Below are 21,494 nucleotides of genomic sequence, written 5' to 3' on the forward strand. Positions count from 1 at the left end.
CAAATCCTAGCTTAGACAGCTTCTCATGCAACTCAAAGGGTAGGCAGCACCCGTTTCTGCTCTCCCCCTGCAATGGATGTGGACAACCAAGACATTTGTAGGCTTTGATAGATTCGCCTCGTTTCTTCCCAGCCTAAGCAATGAATGCTACAGCTGCTCTAAAAAGCAGGTCTTCTGTGCTGGCTTCTTTTTTTATCAGCCCACCAGATAAAAAAGCAGCCAGCACCCTCCCTTCTGGAAGGACCCCTCAAGTAGGCTAGGTATCAGGGAATGAACCACCTCTCCCACGGAGAGGCCCTTATGTTTCATGTCTTCCATGGAACTACCTTCCCACAACAACTCTCTCTTCACCATGTCCTCTGTGACCCCATCCACTAACAGAAAACTATGGTTATATGCTCTGTCACTCCAAAGCAGGCCAACTGCCAACCACCGAACCAGAGCTGTAGGGCTTGGAAGGGACCTCTGGAGATCACGTAGTCCAACCACCCCTTGCCAGAGCAGGATCACCTACAGCAGGCTGCACAGGAATGCATCCAGGTGGGTTTTGGATGTCTCCTAAGAAAGAGACTCCACTGCCTCTCTGGGCAGCCTGTGAGTCCATACAGGACTTTGTCCCAAAGGCCCCCCAAATTATGTTCAGTATTCCTTGTTTTCAGTTTAATCTGCCATACCCACGTGATGTGATGTGGCCTGGTGTAGCTCTTGGCATCCAGAGGAAGGCGAGACCTCATAAGGTGACAGCTTAGAGAGCAGGAAAAGCATTCGCCTCAGCTCGGGAATGGATCCACTATGAGTGTTTTTCTTCCTCCAGCCTTTCTGTGTCCATTTCTCTTGTTAACTTCTAATGATGACTCTGCAAACGGCCAGATGACAATTTCTGCTTAAAATGTAAGTGAATGCTCACCCATATTCTAAAACTTACTGCTGCAAGGCCTACGCGGCGCTCGCGAAGGCACTTCCCAGCAGGAAGAAACAGTTGCCTGCATGGTAAGCCGTGTGAAACTTTGGGAACAACCTAAATATATTGGCTTTTTGGTGTTGTTCCAAATGGCAGGTCATGTTTTTTAGCATTTTTCTAAGGTTTGTACGGCACAGAGCACAGCCTCACGGGAACGTCTCCCACCTTGCACACTCCCCTTGAGCGGGAGATGGATGTCATTATTTTCACAGCTTGATTTATTTTTTTCCTTTTGAATTCATCTCCAGACAGTAACAAGATGTTCTTGGTGAAGTATCGTCAGCTCTGCATTTTAAAGCTAACCTTTAAACCATTCCATCAGATAACTCTGCTTTGACAGGAGGCTTTTTTTTTTTTCTCCAGTGTGTGGGGAACAACTGTGTAATTTATCTTTGTTACCAGAGGCTTAAGAGGTTGCATGTGTACTGAACTACTTCGGCAAAAAATAAATACTTTCCAAACTGCAATGGTTCCTGACCGATTCCTTCGAGAGAGAGTGAGCTTTACTTTCTTCTACATGCCATCTAACTCCAAACTTGGAAAAGCACACACGTGCAACTTTCACCTCTCTTTCGCATACGGCTTTCCGCATTAACGTGTTAAAACCCATGGAACACAGCGTATCGGACCAGGGAGCACCGTGCAGGGCGTTTACAATTCACAGGACGCCTCAGACGGCGCTTTCAAGTAAGCTCTTTGGAGACACGACAGCTCCCAGGTACTCGCCCAACTGGAAGAGCGCACCTAGGCGCGCTCCAGAAAGGCCCTTTCCACACGCCGCTTGCAGGGCTAGTAGGACAACGGCTGCTTTCCTAGGAACGAAGAGGGTTCAACGGGCGCTCCAGAAAATACTTAGAACACTTACATCGTCTCGGGAGGGGGGCGGAGGGAACGGGAGGGGAAGAAGCCGCTTTAGCCGACCCTGGGCGAAGTTCTCCGCGCAAAGGATCCTTTGTTGCCACAGCCAGCGAGCGCGCAGCGGAGGCGCCGTGCTCGCAGCTCAGCGGCGGCCTTCCCGCCCCGCCGCGAGTCCCCCCACCTCGCCTCCGCCCTGCCCGCCCCGCGCCTCCAGGGCCGCGCTCTCACCGCACCCCCCGCGGCCTCGGCGCGGCAGAGCCACCGGCCCTTCTGCCGCCGGCGCCGTGGGAGCCCCTGGCGCTCGGCGGGCCGCTGCCGGCGGGAAACGGGCGGCTGGGGAGATAAGGAAGGTCGGTACCTGAGCCCCGCCCGTCCCTGCTCTTCGCCGCCGCTGCTTTCCCCCCTGGCCCAGGCGCGCCCGCACCACAGCGGCCGTCAGAGCGTAACCGCCCCGCTGAGCCCCCCTCCCAGCGCCATGACGTCACCCCAGCCCGCGCCTGCGCAAACCGCACCGACCGACAACCCCCCCCCCTCCCTCTCTTCCCCCCGACCCCCAAACGGATGGTGGGCGTGGCCCCGCGCGTAATTCTGGCGGGGCGGGGCGGGGGGGGAGGGAAGGTGGGGAGAAAGGGAGCGGAAGCGAGCGCGGCCTCCCGCGTGCGTGCGTGCCGCGCCTGCCCGGCCTGCCGGAGGGCGCGCGCCCGGCCGCCGTCACGCAAAGCCCGTCACGGCGCGCTGCGCGCGCGCCCGCCCGCCCTCCAGTAACGCCACCGCCTATCGCAGCCGGCGCCGCCGCCGCCGCCGCTTCTCCTCCTCGCGCCTGGGAGCGTAATCGGCGGCCGCGCCCGCGACTCCTCGCCCCTCCCCCTCCCACTATTATCCTTCCCTCCCGGAGCGCGCGCGCGCGCGCCCCCGGCCGCGAGCGCGCGGCCGCCCGCCCGCCCGCTCGGCGAGGGAGCGAGACGGCGCTGCCGCCTGCCGCCGGCCCCGCTCTCCCCGCCGCGCCGAGCCAGCCATCCCCTCCATGGACCTCGCGCCGCCCCGCTAGCCGGAGCTGCCCGCCCGCCCGCTGCCGCTGGGGAGTAGCCGGCTGAGAGGGGGAGGGAGGGGGCGGGAGGGAGGGGGGGTGGGGGGCGGAGGAAGGTGGGGTCGCGGAGTGTGTGACACGCGCGGGGAGCGGCGGCTGCGGCCCGCGGGAGGAGGAGGAGGAGCGGGGAGTCCCGGCGCGGCCGCGGGAGCCCCCGGGCGGGCGGGCGGCGGCGCCCCTGGAAGGTGGCGGCAGAGGCGGCGGCGGGAGCTGCCGTAGCGGCTGGGATTTACCGTGGTGGTGGCGGTTGGCGCTGACCGGCAGGGGAGCGCGCCGCGCGGCGGGGACCGTGCCCGCGGCCCCCCCTCCCCCCTCCCTCGCCCCCCCCTTCCTCCCTCCCTCCCGCCCCCCCCCCCCCCCTCCCCGGGGCCGCCGCCTCTCGGGCTGATCCCCCCCCGCCCGGACCATGGCCGACGACGACGTGCTGTTCGAGGACGTGTACGAGCTCTGCGAGGTGATCGGCAAGTGAGTCCCGCGGGGAGCGGGCGGCGGGCAGGGCAGGGCGGGCGTGTGCGCCACCGGGCAGAGCGGGGGAGGGGGCGGCGGTGCCCCCGTGCCCGGCCCCTCCCGCGGGGCGCGGGCGGGGGGCAGGGATGCTCCGCTCGGCTCCGCTCCGCTCGGCTCGGCGCGGCACCCACCTGAGTCGCCGCCAGCGGGTCCGTGCGAGCGGCGCGGGATGCGGGGTCCGGGTCCCCCCGTGGCTGGTGGCGGTGGCACGGCGGGTGCCGCCGCGCTGCCCACCTTCGCTCTTACACGGGAGGCGGCGGCGGCGGCGGGTGGGGGGGGGAGAAGTGACCCGATGTTTCCTTCAGCCACCATGATTAACCACCTAACCCATCGCTCAGGCTGGCTGCAGCAAGCGGCAACCACTTCCCACCCCTTTTCTTCTCCTCCCCCCTGTATCCCATTCCTGGCACACCCATCGAGGATTGCCTATTGGGGAAGGCGAGGGGAAGATAGCTCTCCCTAGATCCACCTATTCACTGGGTGGCTGCGTAGCTGTGCGCCAGGTGTGGGTTCTTCCTCTTCCCTGCCAGCTTGTGAGGGGCAGCGCCGGTGACGCTCGGGCAGCGCTCGGTTCCCCTCCAGATCTTTCCCTCCAGTCTCATTCGCGTGGAAGCGAGAGATGTGCGAGGCCGTGGGAGCACTCCGGCCTTTTGAGTCCTATTATGCAACTGCTGTAAAACCGGCGTCGGGGGCTCCTATCCAGCCTGGGAGTTGAGGGTAGTTGCTGGTGCTCCCCGGCTGCCTGTTTCGGGGAGCCGCTGCCGTGGCGGGTGGAAACGACAGATCGAGTCCCAGCCTGTGTAATCGCACCGAGAAAACACGCAGGATCCCCACAAATCGGATGGTGATAAAGAATTAAAGCTGAACTCCACACACACACACACACACACACCACGCACCCCTCCCTCCCCTTCCCCCACCCCCGCCCATATTTTAGTGACCGCTCAGCATCGAAATCAATTTCTTGTTTCTTTGTTATCTTTCACGTCTTTTCTGCAGTTGTGTCTGGGTTGCAAAAGGGCCGTGGAAGATGTAGCAATACCGGGACTTCCTAATTTCCCGCATGTTTCTGATTCCGAAGCTCAGATTGCTGTGGGAGCTTCGGCAGTGACACTGTTCACTGTCTCTGCGGGTTTTTGGGGGGATTTTTTTTCCCTCCTTTCTTACAATGAATTTTGTAGGAATAATTGTTCTGATTATAAACAAAGAATTGGGTTTTTTTCTGCATTTATTCTCTTGCCTGCTTTCCACTGGTCTGCTTCTCAGTTTATATGCAGCACTATCTGCTTTCAAAGCGAGGGCTAAAAATATTCTAGAATTAATCTTTCCTCGGGATTATACTGAAATGCTAGTCATGGACTTAGCAGGTGACTTTGTTGCCAGCAGAAGTTTCAGCCCTCTGTTATTTCACAAGGCATTGCTACCTTTCTTCTAACACAACTTTTTAAAATATTAAGCCTAAAGGGCCTTGTTTGCTGTCAGAAGTGGTGAGCAATTGCTTTAGCTTCATGTTGGTTGTTGGTGAGGAGCTTCTGTAGCCGGGAAACAAAACTCTTGTTATTAAACATGTCTTGAAGACAAATTTTGGCCCGTTCCTTTCGCAAGGGGTTTTGTGCTGGCCACTGTAGTTTGTGCTACGTGATCACCGGTATAAAGAAGGTGCAGTGATTATGTTTGATGTGACCACACACCCTTTTAGAGAATGGGTGACTCACAAGGGGTCCAGATGTTTGCACATCTCAAAAGACTTTTTGCTTTGCGACTGGAGAATTTTGAAGAGAGCGCCCCAAAACCGTGGATCAGGTATTCGCTACAGAAGTTCCACATGAGATTTTAGGTAGTGTGGATAGCTGTTGTGATGTAACTAGTTCTCACAGATAAATATTGAATCATAGGAGCATAACGATGCCAAGAACACAGTAGCAAAAACAGGGTGGATCACTGAAAATAGCAACAGTGATGGTGTGCAGGGTTGGTACCTTGCTGTGATTGCTCAGGCTTTTCCACGCAGATGCCATGTCCTCTAAAAAAGCATCTGAAATAAAGACACGATTTCATGTACAGTTCTATAAGTAGCATTACTGTTTCTTTGCAGTAGCATGCAGGTGAATTCCAGGGAGCCAGGGATGCGGCACCTTTATTTAGCTTGCACATTTTAGGTGCCACCTTGCCTGTCTTTAAGCAACTTGAGGAAAGCTGCTGTAAATCTGCTTTGAATTGCTACATATGCATCTTGCTAAACATCTTTCAGTGAAACATCCACTAAATGTCTGCACGTTCCCGTGATTTATTATTGATTGATACAGTAATTTAGTTCTTGCAAATAGCACATCTGGTCCTGATTTGCGTTTCAGACACATGAAATATTAAAACGTGTAATTTATCTTTCCTAAATAGGTAGTTACCACTGTAATTTAAGGTAGTAAAAGGTATTTTCACAAAGGGTGTGGGAAAGACATCTTTGCCTGTAACATGTCTGAATATTTAGTCTAAGATAAGTCCCAGAGTTCCCATACAATTTACTAGAGAAATAAGGGGATAGTTTCTCAGCTGGCAGTATGGATCCCAATTTGTTGAGGCGCAGTCTGATCTTTAGGATACACTTTAAGCACTTTTAAGTGCAATACGCTGATAAGACTGACTTTGTGTAAACGCAGTGATGATAGCTTTTGGTGTACTGGAGTGTGGAACAATTACAATGCAATAGTATGTGAATGAGTTGATTAGAATGACAGTGATAAACTGTTTATTATGTGACATTTAATGTGTTTAAGTTCTGCCAGCATGCATTTTTCATTTTGAATGGGTGTGGGGAAAAGAAAGACCAGGAATGATAGAGAAAAATACTAGTTCATGTTTCCTTTAGAAAAGAAAATGAGGGAATCCAAATTTGCATGTATTTCCAGTATACCTTTCTATCACTGAAAGCTATGTAGAGATAAAAATCAGAATAATAATACCAAAGTTCTGGTTGAATTTTTCAAAGTGGCATTTGTGATGCTAACTTTAGTCATATAGTTTTACTTTACCACATGTATAAAGTTCTAGCTTACTGTCTTGTCTTCAGGCTTGGCCGACACAACCACACCTCAAGGAAGAAATAAATTGGGGTTTTCTATATTAGCCTTCAAAAACATGTTAATGTATCTTGGGATAACTGTCAGTGATGAACAACACAGGTGTGACTTTTTTTTTTTTTTCCAAAACTTGCTTCTAAGTAACTTTGAAGAGATTATCTCTGTGTATTGGTTGAGAAGTACACAAGTTAAAATATTTAAGCCATTTGACATTTCACAGATAACATTGCTAAGTGTACTTCTTTTTTTTTATTTTAAATTTTTATTATTAAAATTTTCATTCAGAATGCACTGAGGTGTTTAGAAGATGTAGTGGGGGTAGAGTTGAAAGATCCCGGGTATTCATCTGAGGTGAAGAGTGTTCTGATTTTATTTTAGGAGCTCCACAGACATGTAGCTGTAGTTTTCTTTATGCCAAAGAGGGAATGCCTGTCTTTAGTAGGTATCCAATCCAGAAGACCAGAGCGTGGCTCTTACGATAGAGTCCTTGTTCTGCAAGGACTTTATTTTGCATGATCTGGTTTTGAGTTTCTGAACCTCTTGAGATTCGTGTGGGTTTATGTTGGCATTAGAGGAGTACCGCAAAGATTGGCTGACCTTTCTAACAGCAGGATGGCAGGCTGCTTAAGCATTCCTCCAAATTTTGAAGTTGTAAATACTACGTGATAAAGTTGATAAAAGTTTATTTGTGTTTAAAAGGGCATTGGTCACAACTGAAATCCTGGCTCTTCATGCTAATAGTAGTGTGAACTGTAAATTTTTGGTAATTTCGCTTTCCATTTGTGGACTGTATTTACATGCAGTCCTGGTGTGTAGTGGTAGTGCAGTCATTGGTATTTTTAGCTCCCCAAGTATATGATGATGATTGGTGCTAGTAGTATTGCAGATTTCAGGATGTTCTCTGCAAGGTGACTGCCTTCATGCTGGTCGTTTTCTGCACTGCACGCCTGAGGATTTTAGTTTGTTTTCATCCCTCCTTCCCCTGCGATGGGGTCATTCTCTCTGCTTGGGCTCACCTGACTAGTAAAGAGGGGCTAAAGTGCCTTGAGCCTGCAGTGGTTCCTCTTCTGCAGCCTACCAGCACTACTGAACGTTGCTGGAGATGTGAGGGGAGGAAGCCAGGTCTTGGGATGAATGTGGAATGGGGGATCTTTTCTGCATTAAAGTATGAAGGCTTGTATCCCATTGAACTCAGACAAGAGGATGGTGGTTGCAGTTCCATCCTAAGCTGTTACCTCGAGGTGGAGATGCTTTAGACTTTAAGTCTCAGTCTGGGATTGTATAGGAAAGGGAGGAGAAAGCTCACAGATTCCTTGTCCAATAATTTAAAATATTGTGATAACAAAGCTATCTAGAAGTATTTTGGTGGTTTCAGTGGTACTGTTTTTCATTTTTGCCTCCATTTTCTCTGCACAGGGAATGAGAATACTGTTGATTCTCAAATACACTTCTTGTCCAGTACACAGTTCAGGTTTTGCATCTCCCGTAAAACTGACTCAAATAGCTGATGGGTAGAATTTTGACAAACTAAATGAAAGTATGAAACAACTGTATTATATACTCACTATTTGGAAGGGGGGGGAGAGGGAAGGGAACTTACTTGAGATACAGAAAGTGATTTGTCGAGCTCAACTTTTGAGTTTTTTTAGTACAGTTTCAAACACTAGTGTACTAACAAAACATTCTCAGCTGTTTTCTGTGTTACAGGGTTTAAGAGTAACAAAGTATAATGAATATTTGATTTAAGCATGAGTTCATAATGTGCATTGCTTCAGGAGAATAACAGTAGATTATTTGAAGTGCATAGTTGCTAGAATATCTCCTTAGCTAAGTCATTCTGCTATGGATTTTAACTGTAATAGTGACCCATTTTTGCTTAAGAGGCTCTGTCTACTGAAAAGGTTCAACCTCAGCTGAAAACAGAGTAAAATTAATATACCTAGTTGCAGAGGTTTTAATCAGGTTTTAATCAGCACTCTCCATTTGTGTAGCTTTTTCTAGTGTTGCTTTGATAAGCAGCTGTGTTCTTGCCTACTTCCTTACGATGTGAACAGGACGGCTGTACAGATTGGGAAGTAGACGCTTGCTTAAGAGGGGAGTTTGAAGGAAGTTGATCTAGGAAAAAGCAAACTGAGAAAGATGGTGCAAGGGCTTTGCAAATATGTTTTTGTGCTTCAGCACCCAAGAGGAAGAAGCCCTTTGAAATAAGAGCACATGAGCAAATGTGTGCAGACTAGTCCTGAGTAACTTGAGGCTGAAAATGAGAAGATTTTAGACCGATATACTACTGAGATTCTGGAGAAGCTGTGGGACAAAAAAAAAGGTACCTTGTCTTGAAGATCTGCTAAGCTAAAAGTTTGATATTTTTAAGTGGTATGAAATTTTGTTGCCTGCAAGAATGGGGGCTAAGCTTTAGGACCCAAGTGATCCCTGATAATCGTTTCAATTCAGACATGCTTTCGGTAAAAGGCTTTAGGATAAAGAAATATTAGGGAAAGAAACGACTCACAATTTATGTTGACAACCCCTCACCTACTTAGCCCTCTGTCTGATAGTGGCCTTGTTATAATCTCTTATATAGATGCCATGAGAATGAAAGGTGATTGACCAGTATTAACCTTCATGTGATGTTTCCAAAGATCACTTGCAGTCATATTAAATGTGCCATCTAAAGAATGGTTACTTCAGAATTGAAAGTGTTGTTAAAAGTGGGTATTTTATGCCAAATTATAGAGTTGTTTTTATTGACCCATACAAATTCTCCCTTTTCCAGGAGTCAATAACTTTTTTTTTTTAATATACAGTGTGAAAATATGTATACAGGGGATATTTACATGTGTGGCCAGAATTATAATCTCTGGCTGTTTAAAAAGTTAGATTGATCTCTTAAGATAATATACTGATCAGTTAATATGCCTGCTGAAACAACTCAAAGAAACCCTTTTTTCCCCCCTCTCTTTGCATATATCAGATAAGCATGTAAGAGGATATACCTAGGTAAGGCATGCAAAGCATGGGAAGAGAGCCTTCCCTTCAAGATAGAATCATAGAATGGTCTGGGTTGGAAGGGACCCCAAGGATCATAGAGCTCCAACCCCCCTGCCACAGGCAGGGACAAGAGAGCTGTAAACCAAACTGTATTTTAGAGTGTCAGGTGAGTAACTTCTTTTAATAAACTTCTGTTGTTTTCAGAATGAGTTACAATGTTTCTTGGGAGACTTCTGTTGGTATCAGGAATACCTCCCTTGCAGGAAACAGCGTTACTAGTGTTTAAGCCCCATTCTTGTTCAGATCTTTTTTCTGAAGTGAAAACAGCTAAGTAAGGTTTGGAGTAACTTTTAGAGCTTGACTACACAAGACCCTTACACTATATAATAAGGGCTTATTTTTTTCACTTAAGTTTGTATGAGAAACAAAGGAATCTTTTCAGACAAATGACTAGAAAACTGTTATGGGATAAATTTAGGAATAAAAGGACCAAGGTCTATTTCTTACTGTATTCCTAAATGACAGCAGTGACCCTCCCTTGGTTAACAAGTGTCTTGCTCTTTTACTTTCAAACCTTTCTGCTAGAATAGGGTAAGAAGGGGTAGTGAAAAAGTTACTGTGTACCTTCTACTGCAGTATTCAAGGTACAGCTGTGCTGCGCTTTCCTTCCAGGCTTAAGATTTGTCAGAATTCTTGTATTCTCAGTATTTTGTCAATTTCTATATTGACTTAGCTTTTTCAGAAACCAGTAGTTAAAACACGTCTTCACCACATGAAGGCATTTATAATTGATGTACAGTTCTTACACACAATGAACTCTGCAAGTGTGTATATTTCCCTTCCACCAGGGGTTTTTAAATCAGATCTGGTTAAATAGATTTTTACTTGGCTCTGTCACCTGCCTGTCTCTTTGGCTACCCGACGGTGTGTATAACTGCTTGCAGGTACTCTGATTTCACTTTTGACTAGCATTCTCATTTTCTTTTCTGGATAGTGTGGGTATAAGCAGTTACTCCTAGCATTTAATATTGGGTAAATTTCCCAGGACATATGAATTAAGAAAGTTGTAAAGAACTTGCTTCTGAACAAAATTTTTAGATGTAAAAGCTGGAATACAAGTCCTGTTTGGGCATTTAAATTGGTATAAAACATGCTCTGTTACAGTTCAGTTGTTTAGGAAGCAGTTTCAGCTAAGTTGAAAAACTAGTTGTATCTCATCAAAGTGTCGGCTCTACTGTAGCTGAGATTGAGAAACCCTTACAACGTGTGCTGTTTCTAGGGATTGCATGATTCTTAGGCTGTCTGAGACTTCATTTCAACTCCATTACCAGGGCTTGGAAGGTAGTTCACATTTGGCAAATTTTTGATCCAAAGGGCTCTAGGAATAAGGAAAAAAAGTCTTAGCTGTGGTGAGTCTGAGGCTCTCTGGTACAGTGACCTTTAAGAAATTCAGAAATGTATGAAATCTGTCTCTTGATGTCTTCTTACATGAGTACACAAAGCATCCATTTTTCATTTGGGAAAGTCCATAATGAATCTTGAAGGCATAGCATTAGAGCTGTTGTCTTTTTTTGTCTTTTTAATTTTTTTTAAAGCCTTTACAAAGGTGGTCTCCAGTTCATTGTATCACTTCTTGACTATTCTGCCTTTGTGATGGAGTACTGTATGGCTCTTTCCAGAGGGAAAAAACCAACACCAAAACACAAAATAAAAAAAAAGCTCTTCGTATTTCTCCTAAAGGAGAGTTTAACTTGTCCTGACAAGATAGGAACATGCTGTTCCTCTGTCTCTTTGTATTCTGAATTGAGTTTTGGGGAGAAAGTCTATGAGTAAAACCATTGGCTGCCTGCATTCTTGATGTTCTAGCTTAGAGAAGCCAGCCAAAAGGGTCCCTCTACTTCTGCCCAGCTCCAGGGAACTCCTGCAGCTGTTGCTGCAAATGGAGTTGTCAGCTGCCCTCTTCTCTCATTTTTATTTTTTTGGGGGTCCAGATGTTGCTCCCAATACTGAACGGAGGGGAACAGTTCTGAACAGCAGGAAAACACTACTTTACACTTGGTTAGAGGGATCTATACACCTGTGCATGGAAGAGATAGTGAAGAAGCAAGTGAGGTAATCTTACCTCCCTTCTCAGAACTGCCTTTCCACTCCTGTAATATAGAAGGTGGGAGTGATGGTAGCTTGTGAAGATGAAAAAACAATGTAGGGAATGATGTATTTCAATGACGGGCTCTTTCCTGCATTAGTACAGATCTTACCTAGTGAATTTTCCTGAACAGAGTGGATCTTTATGGAGCTCTTTAGGCTTGCCAGGGTTGAACTTGAGTCCAGCCAGACCAGATAGGTTGGGTTCAGATGTGTTGAGAGAAAACTTCTGCCTGGTCAGTGCTGGTCTAGCTGTAGAGCAGCTCATCAAGGCAGGAATTGAGGGTGAAATCCTGCAACTCTGTAACCCTGCAGCCTCTGCAAGTATATTGTGGCTCCTGAAGGAAAACTGTATCAAGTTGTAGCTGGTCTGTAGATTTTGTAAACATGGTAGTACTAGCCTTTCTCCTCTTTTCTTGCTCCTGTGCGAGGCACCGGAGGAGTATGTGAGCGCAGTTTTGTGATGTGAGCTGAATCAAGTTAGCTGCTGCTGGAAGAGGAGGTCTTGCTCTCTTTATGTGCTGCCATGTCTTGTGTGATCCACTCTTTCTCTGTGCCAGCTTTAGCATTCATCTGATTTATATAAGCCAGGTGCACTACAAAAATATTCACTTGTTGAATGGGTTTTTCTCCTGCGGTTTTCACTGGCTTGACTGGACCTACAGTGCAGTCAGGGCCAGCTCAAGGTAGAAGACTTAGGGATGGAAAGAGATAAGGTGTTCCGGACCTCTCACCTCGGCTCACCTCTGACAACAATGAATTACTAAGGCCATGCCATAAAGTGCTTAGTGGTTGTTTTTTAAAGCATGTTTGGCTTTTCTTGCATAATAAGCAGAAAGATAGTCTCCAAACTTCCCTGCAGCAATCCAGAAAATGTGGAGGAAGGGGGATTAAGAAAAGGAAAAGTGTATTTTATTTTTAAAGAAAAAAGTTGCAAATTAACAATTACGCATAAAAATCACACTTAATTGCTTTTATGTTCTTGATTTGTTTCTTCCTTCTTTCTATACACGTAAACATTCCTTGTCATTGAAACCAAGCACTTTGTCAGGACCTCACCTTATTTAGGATTTTAATTGGATATACAGTAGAGTCAATTTAAAGTTAGGAAGGCAACTGTAAATCTGGGATTTTTGTTTTTTGAATATTTGAATTAAGCATTTCGAGCATAATACCTTACAACATGGTTAGATACCCTTCAAGTATCTAAACTTGTATTTTGTGTTTATTTTGTTGGGTCCTTCAGGACTTAAGTATTAGCAATTTGATGTAATTTGAACTGCAAGTGTGCTTAAGGTTTGTGAGCTCTTCTAACTTTTTATAGAAACCAAATGTTTTAGTTTTGGTTCTGATGTGTAGAAGTACTAATAATGTATTTAAGAATATTCAAGAAATAAAAATTAAATCCTGAGCTACCTCTTTTCAGATTTCATTTTACTCTAAACCTAAATTAAAAATGTATTGAATTGATCAAGAACTGGCTTCGATTACAATATTTGTGCTTTTTTTTTTTAAGGAACAGTTCTGTATTAAGATATCTAGATCAAGTCTAGATTGAAAAGTACCAACTTCTGCTTGCAGAAAACAGTTTTTACAGCTGCCAAACTAGAGGTAATCTCTTCCTTAGTATGTTCCTGCAAGCATCTAATTCAGAGCTTCAGTACTACAGAGCTGAGAGTGACAAAAGAGGCTTTCAGAACTGAAGGTCAGACAGAAATGTTTTGCTCAGTTACAGCTATTAGATTAAGATTATTTTTTAATTTTTTTATATATATATACTATGTCCTCTGTGGAAAAAATGGTTACCTGTTGGCTGGGTTTCTCAGATGTCTAGCCCTTAAGGTTCAATTATCTTTAAAAGTATAAAGTAAACAGGTTGCTTAAAATATCAGGAGCTCTTTCTCTAATCTTAGATCTTAAGTGTGTCAATTTATCAGCTGCAGGCTCTTCCATTTGGAAAGTATTCATTACTTCATAGCTGCCACTGAGACAGGATGCTTCCTCAGCTCTGGCAAATGAGAATCTTCTCGCTTGAATTCTTAGTTTCTTAGTTTGAAGTTTTCAAAAGTCTGAATTGTCTGCTCTGTTGGTTGGGGATATTTCAAATAGATTGCTGGCTGTGAAGTTGGTTTCCTTGTGTGTGTGAAATAACTTGCAATTCTCTCAGAACAGGGACTGGGAATCAGGTTTCTTTTTCCTGAGCGAGTACAATCATCATGGATGCTTCTTTTCCCTTCTTAGTGATCTGGTGAATATTAAATGATTCCATAAAACATCAGCTGTGAGTGTTGAGAATACCTTTGTTTCCAATATCTTTTAGCCTGGTGAGTGCTTTATGTGGAGCTATGTGTAAGGGAAGGAGTTGAGTATGTGCCTCCCAACTTCAGAGTAAATGTTCCAAGCACGATGAGTGAGTAGCAGCCGCCCTGCGCTGGGCAGGGACCAGCAGGTTGGGTCTGAGAATGTGTCCCAGTTAGTAGCTCTGCAAAGTATGAGGCAGAACTGGCAGCTTGGGCATTCTCCTTAGTTGTGAGATGCTGAGCTCTTTGCTGCTGTTGAGATGGTGCTTTCAATATACTGGAGGATCCTTTCGTTATAGAATCAAACAGCAAACTCAGAAGTGTGGAGTTTCATATTCTCCGGGATGCAAGTTAGCAGAAAGGTGAAATCACATTGTGAAACTCCTGTGGTTCTTTCCCTGAATATTTGCTGTTTGTTTGTTTCAGAATAGGGCTTAGCTTCCTATCTTGCTAATCTATTTTTAAAAAATTTAAATTGTTGTGGAAAACTTAGAGTTGCAAAATCCCTTCCTGAAACGGAGCCTACACTTAACTTTTCAGTATTTGTTATAATTGAGAAATGAGGAAAAGCATGAGAATAATACCTTCCTGAAATGTGTTTTCATATCCATGGCTAGAACTTTCAGAAATTGGTGGGATTTTGAGAATATTGATAGAAGGCAGATTTAAACCCGCGTATGTTGTTGAAAGCTTGTTTTAAAATGGTTTTTCTGATATGTGCTAAAAATTGATCTGTGAAGTCATTGTGTTTTAAAACAAAGCCTTACTGTGGTTTATACCTGTTCTTTCAAATGCTTCAAAATTTTTTGTGACTGTATATAAAAAGGAAAAGAAAAAACAACTTGATGTTTACTGTTTGAACAAAGCTGTAACGTTTTTTTGGAACTTCCTTTTCCTCTAACTTTTTCTATTACTCTCAACTGATAGCTTGAGACTTTGCTGCCATCTCTAGTTTCTTGATGAAATTTATCCTGAGCTGCTATTTGGTCCTACATTTTCATCTGTACTCTTAAAAAAAGACAGAGAGACAAAGTTTGGCCAGGTTTTGTGACTGCCTGTATCAGTGAAGATGATCGCTGTGTCCTGTGTTTATACCTTTTAGAAAAAGTCCCTCCAGTTTTCTAAAAGGGAAACATTTTGTGTTCTTCCTTGCCTCATCCTCAGATACAGCTATAGTTAGTAAGCAAACGTGCCACTGGTTTTGCTCTCATTTTGGCTGTTACAAATTTGCAAGACATACTCCTGTCACCCTTCTTACTATGATGCAGTATCTTAAGTTTTTAATTTCCATTTGTTTTCTGTAATTTTAAGGGATGTTTCAGAAAGATTGTAGTTTGGTTTTGGATGTGAATATACTGCCTTAAACCATCTTTATGCGTATTTATCTTTTGTAAAAAGTAATTTTCTTTGTCTTCCTCCTTCTTCCACCTTTGAGTGCTTTCAGAATGTCTTGAGGAAAAGATGATATTGGATCTGACTCTGTCTTCTCTGTTGGTTCATTAAAGAATATAGAACAGCTTTATTTTTCGCTAGTCTCTTTAGGACCAACATTTTACTTCCATTTAAGTCTTAATATACTTCAATTTTTTTAAGAGTTTCTCTGTTTTAATTCTTTCAGCATTTCTTTTATAATACAGAGTTCCTCAGTAGCTTTGCCAAAGCCTTTCTGGCCTTTTTTCCCCCCACTTTCCCTTCTATTTCTTTTTTCATATCAATAGTTTTATGCATTGATGCACACTGCATGTGCTGGTCTACACTGAGATCTTTAGTTTTCTTCAGTTTCTGCTGGCCTCCCAGCAGAATGTAGGACGCCTGTCAATCACAATTTCAGTTGCTGAAATCAAAGCTAACAAAAAGTTTCTCTAGTCCTCATAGTCACAACAATCTTTGAAAAAGTGTCATTATTATAGTTTTATTTGAATCTGCAGCCAACTTTAGATGATGGTGGTGTAACCAGGTTTGTTTGAACTTTGTGGGAGTGGCACATAGTCACCCATTCTGTTATGGTCTCCTGAAAATCCTGGTGACAGCAAGGTACTTTAAATGTGATTATTTTTTTGTTTATGTGGGTTTCTGGTGGTTTTTTGTTTGTTTGTTTGTTTTGGTCTTGTTTTCTCCTCATAGTATTTATAAAATATGTAGGGGAATGAGCTTTTCTTGGGTTGACACTTCCTCTGCAGCACAGAAGAAGTGAAGTTTTGTGGCTACATAGCTGCTTCTGCCTCAGGTTCAAGGGAGAGAGGTAGTTCTCTGTACTCTATTTGTGTCCATGTGGGCACGTGTGGAGGAAGGAAGTTTACCCAGTCTTCTCTCACTAGGGAGGAATAAGATCATCTTGTTTAAGCAGCCATGCTTCCCTTTCCTAATCAGTTTGGGGAAGAATAAGGGTTTTTCAGCACACGTGCATGCCTTATGCCCAGTAAGTAAAACCTACTCCTGTCTTTGCTTTATATTGTAACTAGCAGGTGGGGTTTTTAAAAATGTTTTTCTACTTTATCTAATTTCTGTGGCTTTGGGGTTGGTGGGAGGTGGTCCTCAAATAAAGGTAAAGGAATGCTGCTTTTTGTCTTGCTGTAATTTTTGTTAAGCTGCTGTTCTACAGGATAATTCTTGAAATCTCAGGAAATGGAAGCTTGCATGCCTACTGCCAACGTTCAAGATGCTGTTACTTCCAGAAATACAAGCCTCCAAGGGAAAGGAGAAAGTTTTATCTCCTGAATCTAAAACCGTAACATGTCTTCTGCAGGACAGTATGTGTTTGGAGGGAAACATTACACCAGCAGGCTTATTTGAAGGAGTGTTGTCTTGTTGTGTTTGATAAATGAGAGATGACATCAACTGTGTACTTCTTTTTCCCCCTTTTTGGTTGGTTCTTTGTGTTTGTATTTTTTTAAACTATCCACATGTCAATGAGCTGGTGGTAAAAGTCCTCATTTTTATTCCCCTCATTCTCCTTCACTTCTGGTAAATGTAAATATCATCTTCCATCCTATCAGATCAAATGCTATTTAGGAATTTGTTATTTATAAACCTTCAGAAAGCATGCTGATCTTTAATGACATGCAAAAATATTTTGGTCAGCATTCTTTGGAATGGCTCAAATGCACAGTGTGTGCTAAGTCCAAGTTCTTACTTGACCAAGTACTTAAGTGTTTTTTCTTGTTTGGAGTTGAGACCATGTGTAACACGCAAAACCCCTGTCTGCTTTAATGAGTATCATCTGAGTAGTTGTGGTCAGTATCTTGCTCAGAAGCAAATTTTTGATCCTGGCACAGTTAATGCATACAGCAGGAACGAGAAAGTGGATAGTATTGATCTAATGTGAAACTATCCTTTATTTTTTGGTGTGGGGCTTGTCTTTTTCCTTTCTCCAGTTGTGTGACATGTTTTCTGTGTAGTCCATGTTGATCTATGTCAACGGTTTGTAATGTTTATGTGGTACATGAGGACCTCACAGATTCACATAGGTAATTCTGTAAAATGGCAATTATCACCTTGTGAGGAAGTTGACAGCAAATTGTAGAAAATGTCGACAGCATTAATATTGCACATCAAATTCATCTTCATCCTGTCCAGAAAAGAGTTTCTGTGCAAACCTTTGCTTTCAAAGATTTTTACATTTCATAGTAAAATGTATCTAATGAAGTTCTAAAAGAACCTGTCAAGCAGTTTTCCTTCAGACGTGCTGCCCCCCCTGCCTCCCCCTCCTCCTCCCCTGTGTGTTTTTGTTCATGTTCTTACTGTTTTGGTGACTAGACTGAAAAAAACAATTAGGATTAAAAAGAGGGTCTTTCTCTCCCCCCACCCCTTTCATAAGTCTCCACTGAGTCATTCTTTTCAGAGATTTTTTGCCAGTTTTCCAACTACAGAGCAATTACTCTTAAAGCCTTCGTTTTTACCTGGGTAGGAATCAGAGAGCGCCAGAAAGAAAATTGGTGTGTGAACTGCCACGTGTCTTCATGAAAACAGTTTAGCCTGGAAACTACTTTATCAGAAAGAATATTACATGTCTGGCTCTAGAAGTAAAGCATAGATGATAGCAATTAAATTTTTTTACCTCTCAGGCAAATATTTTCCGCTTCTCCCTGTGTTTGGGACATGCTGGAATAGATTAGTGGCAGAAGGGGCTTTTGGTGTTGACTGCATTTCAGTGATGCTACCTTAATGGTGCATGGAATGTGTGATATTTGGAATCCAGTTGGTCACAAGGGAGCATCATAGAGTAAACAGATTTATCTATCATTTGAGTATTCCGTGTGTAGAAATTATTTTGTTGAGAACCAGGCTAGCACTTTCCTTGAATGTTCAAATAGAAAAAAAAAAGCCCAGGAACTGAAGCTTAAAGAACCAGGAGGTCGTTAGCAGGTTTGACTATAAACATATTTTTTAAAAACTTCTTTTAATTTAACATAATCTTCCTCCAGCTTGTACTTGAAGCCACATTCAGTCTAGACTTGATTATAAAGTCATAGTTTTTAAGCTTTGCTTGGTGCAGATTCTTGCTGAAAGGACAAGACTGTAAAGATGGAGTTTTCTAGCCTTATAAAAGGAATCTTCTTGCCTTAAGGTAGGAAATGAACAATCAATTGCAAACAGCTAATCAGTTTTGAAAGCGTGCCTCTCCTTTCATGGCATCTATCTTTTTGACCAGGCTAGTTACTTTTCACAATATTTTGGGGAAAGGATGCAGCCAGAACAGCTGACCCAGACTAGCCAAAGGGCTATTCCATACCATATGACGTCATGATCCGTATGTGAAGGATGCTGGCTGGCAAGGAGGAGTTGCTGCTCCTGACTGGGTGTTAGGTTCTATGTGGTGAGCAAACTGCATTGTGTATCACCCACTTTTTATACTCTTCTTCTGGTACTGTTGTTATTTCCCTCTCCCTTTGCTGTCCCAGCAAACTGTCCTTATCTCAACCCATGGGTTTTACCTTTCTCTTCCCATTCTCCTCCCCGTCCCACTGGGGAGAGTGGGGGGAGGAGTGAGTGAGCAGCTATATGGTGCTCAGCTGCTGGCTGGGGCTAAATCACTACAGTCCCTTTTGGTGCCAAACGTGGGGCTCAGAGGGTTGAGGTAAGGACAGATCTAACAGAGCATATTAAACCAAAGTTGCTATACACATCTATTATATTAGGTAAACAGTTACTGGTCACAGTGGCGGTTGGTTTGTTCACATGACCATGGTATGTAAACCCTTACTTGCTGTATTTCCTGCGGTGCTGTTTATCACCTCTGGGAGAGGGACCAGGATTCTGTTTGCTGTACTGTGTATACAGTATGATAACATCAGTGATCTTGAGGTTAAGCTGGTATTTTCATGTGGCATTGCTGTCATGCCTGTACCTCAGATGACATCTCTTGGAATTAATTAATGATTGCACCCACAAAAAAGATCAGTGCACTTAGTAATGTATGACAATGAACTAGGACTGTCAGAAGAACAGGAGGAAGGGGCAGGACTGGGGATAATCTCCTGATCAATGTCCCTGAGTGAGCTGCAAGTTATGTGAAAAGATTTCAGCCATTGTCCAGATGAGCACATTGTCACCTGGCTGCTCTGATGCTGGGCTAACAGTAGCTGGAGTTAGCAGGTAAGGAGGCCGGGCAGTTGGGATCCCTGTCTAAGAAAGGGAGCGTTGGCAAAGCAATTGGCAAAAAGAAACAAGCCCTCAGCCTCCAGAGGTGACTTCTGTCAGGGGTGAGGGAAAGGTATCCCTTCAGTGAAGATGATGTATGTCATCCAGGCAAGTATACCACCGTGGAGAGAGTAATCCAGTACGTGATGCAATTAGCTATGTGAGAGATGATTTATTATGACCCAGACAACACACAGTTACCTACAGATCCTGATGAAATCCAGCGCACGTGACCCACGTGGCAGAAGTTTGGACAGAGCGCACTGTCGTGATACGCCAACTCACTGGCAGTAATGAACTGGAAAGACAAAGAGGCACCGGTCTTGGCTAAAGTGGCTGGTTGATTCTGGCAGTGCTAAGAAGGTCACTTCCTTCCTCATGTCAGCTGTGGAGAAACTGCTTTGTAGGTCCAGCAACTTGAAGAGAGAATGTCCTGTGCCTTGCCTGCTTGGACCAGTATCTCAGCTATTAGGCGTAAGTGTTTCTCTGCTCAAGAGAGAGGATATAGATGGTACACGCTACAAGGCACCCTGTGATTTTACCTGTGTGACCACAGGGAAGTCAGATGGAAAACCTACCTCGACCCTAGAGGTGTGGGTACATGAGTTGCAAGGCAAGACAGTCACAAAAAGGGATTCTTCCAGGAAAAGTGCTGCTCCCGTTTCCAATGGGCAGTTCCCTAGGCAGAGTGAAAGGCCTGATCTTAGTTATGATCCTCTTTGAGAGACTTCAAAGTCATTTTTATGAGAAGTGAATAACACCTACGATGAGCAGGATTAGAGGGGTTCTGCCTTAATCCTGACTGCTGGTGCTGGGCTGGGTGTTGGAAGAGAGGTCTCCTCCTACACATCATGCCACTGACTATGTGGAGTTAAGTGAGTTGCACCACACCGTAGGCTTGAATAGGAAATCCCAATTGCCCAGGAGTTCTGGAAGTGATCATGGACTTGTCAGGGGGCAAAGATTTTTGGAATGTTGCTAGAGAAGGTGGTGACATGTGTTGAAGAGGCCCAGTTGTATAATAAACTACCAGAAAACGAGTAGCAATATGCCATATTCACTGATGGGTATTGTCTCATTATCAGAAAGCTTCAGGGGTGGAAGGCTGCCGGATGGAATCCTGCATGAAAAGTTGCAGAAGCTGCTGAAGGAAAAAGTGAATGAGCCCATTCGTGGAAGGGAAAGCCATCCATCTGGCCTTAGACATTACTGAATGACCGAGTGGCCAGAGCTTTGTCTCTATGCTGACTCATGGATGGTGGCAAATGTCCTGTGGGGTTGGTTGCAGCAGTGGAAGCAGAGCAACTTGCAGTGCAGAGACAAACGCATCTGTGCTGCTCTGCTGTGGCAAGGTACAGCAGCCCAGCTAAGAGGAGCTCACTGTAAAAGTACAACATGTAGATAGATGTCTGCGTACCCAAGATTTGGGACACTGAAGAACGTAACAACCAGCAGGTGGATCAAGCTGCTAAGACTGAAGTGGCTCAGGTGGATCTGGACTGACAACAGAAGAACTGTCTTGGTTGGAAGGGACCCTTTAGATCATCAAGTCCAACCATCGCCCTAACCTGCCAACCACCACTAAACCACGTTCCTAAGCACTGCATCTGACAGTCTGCTAAAAACATAAGGGTGTATTATTTATAGCTCAGTGGACCCATGACACCTCAGGCTGTCAAGAAAGAGATGCAACATATAGGTGGACTTCTGATTGAGGGGTATCCTTGCTCATGAAAGGAACTACACTGTTTGGGTTGGAGCTTCTATTCTCTATACATCTTGTTCAGTACTGCTGTAATGAAGAGCACTTAGGTCTTTGGAGCAGGAGAAGCATTAGAGCCATCTAGGACTTCACTGTATCCATAAAAGTATGATCATCTACTTCTGGCTGTTTGTGTACAGTTCAGCTCATGAATGTTTGGTTTTGGTTG

The 21,494-nt window shown here is 44.6% G+C and overlaps 1 protein-coding gene across 2 annotated transcripts in view; it reads left to right on the forward strand.

Annotated features, from left to right (window-relative positions):
• Positions 1–3,286: 3,286 nt before the first annotated feature.
• CASK (calcium/calmodulin dependent serine protein kinase) overlaps positions 3,287–21,494 on the forward strand; it is a gene marked incomplete at its 5' end in the record, with an annotated part of 219,985 nt that continues 201,777 nt past the window's right edge. For both annotated transcript variants that reach the window (XM_084262855.1, XM_084262856.1), the window contains one exon: positions 3,287–3,371. In XM_084262855.1, coding sequence (XP_084118981.1) covers positions 3,313–3,371 — 59 coding nt within the window. The remainder of the gene's footprint in view (positions 3,372–21,494) is intronic.

Source organism: Gallinula chloropus, assembly GCF_964237585.1.
Source record: "Gallinula chloropus genome assembly, chromosome: 1".
Lineage (NCBI taxonomy): Eukaryota > Metazoa > Chordata > Aves > Gruiformes > Rallidae > Gallinula > Gallinula chloropus.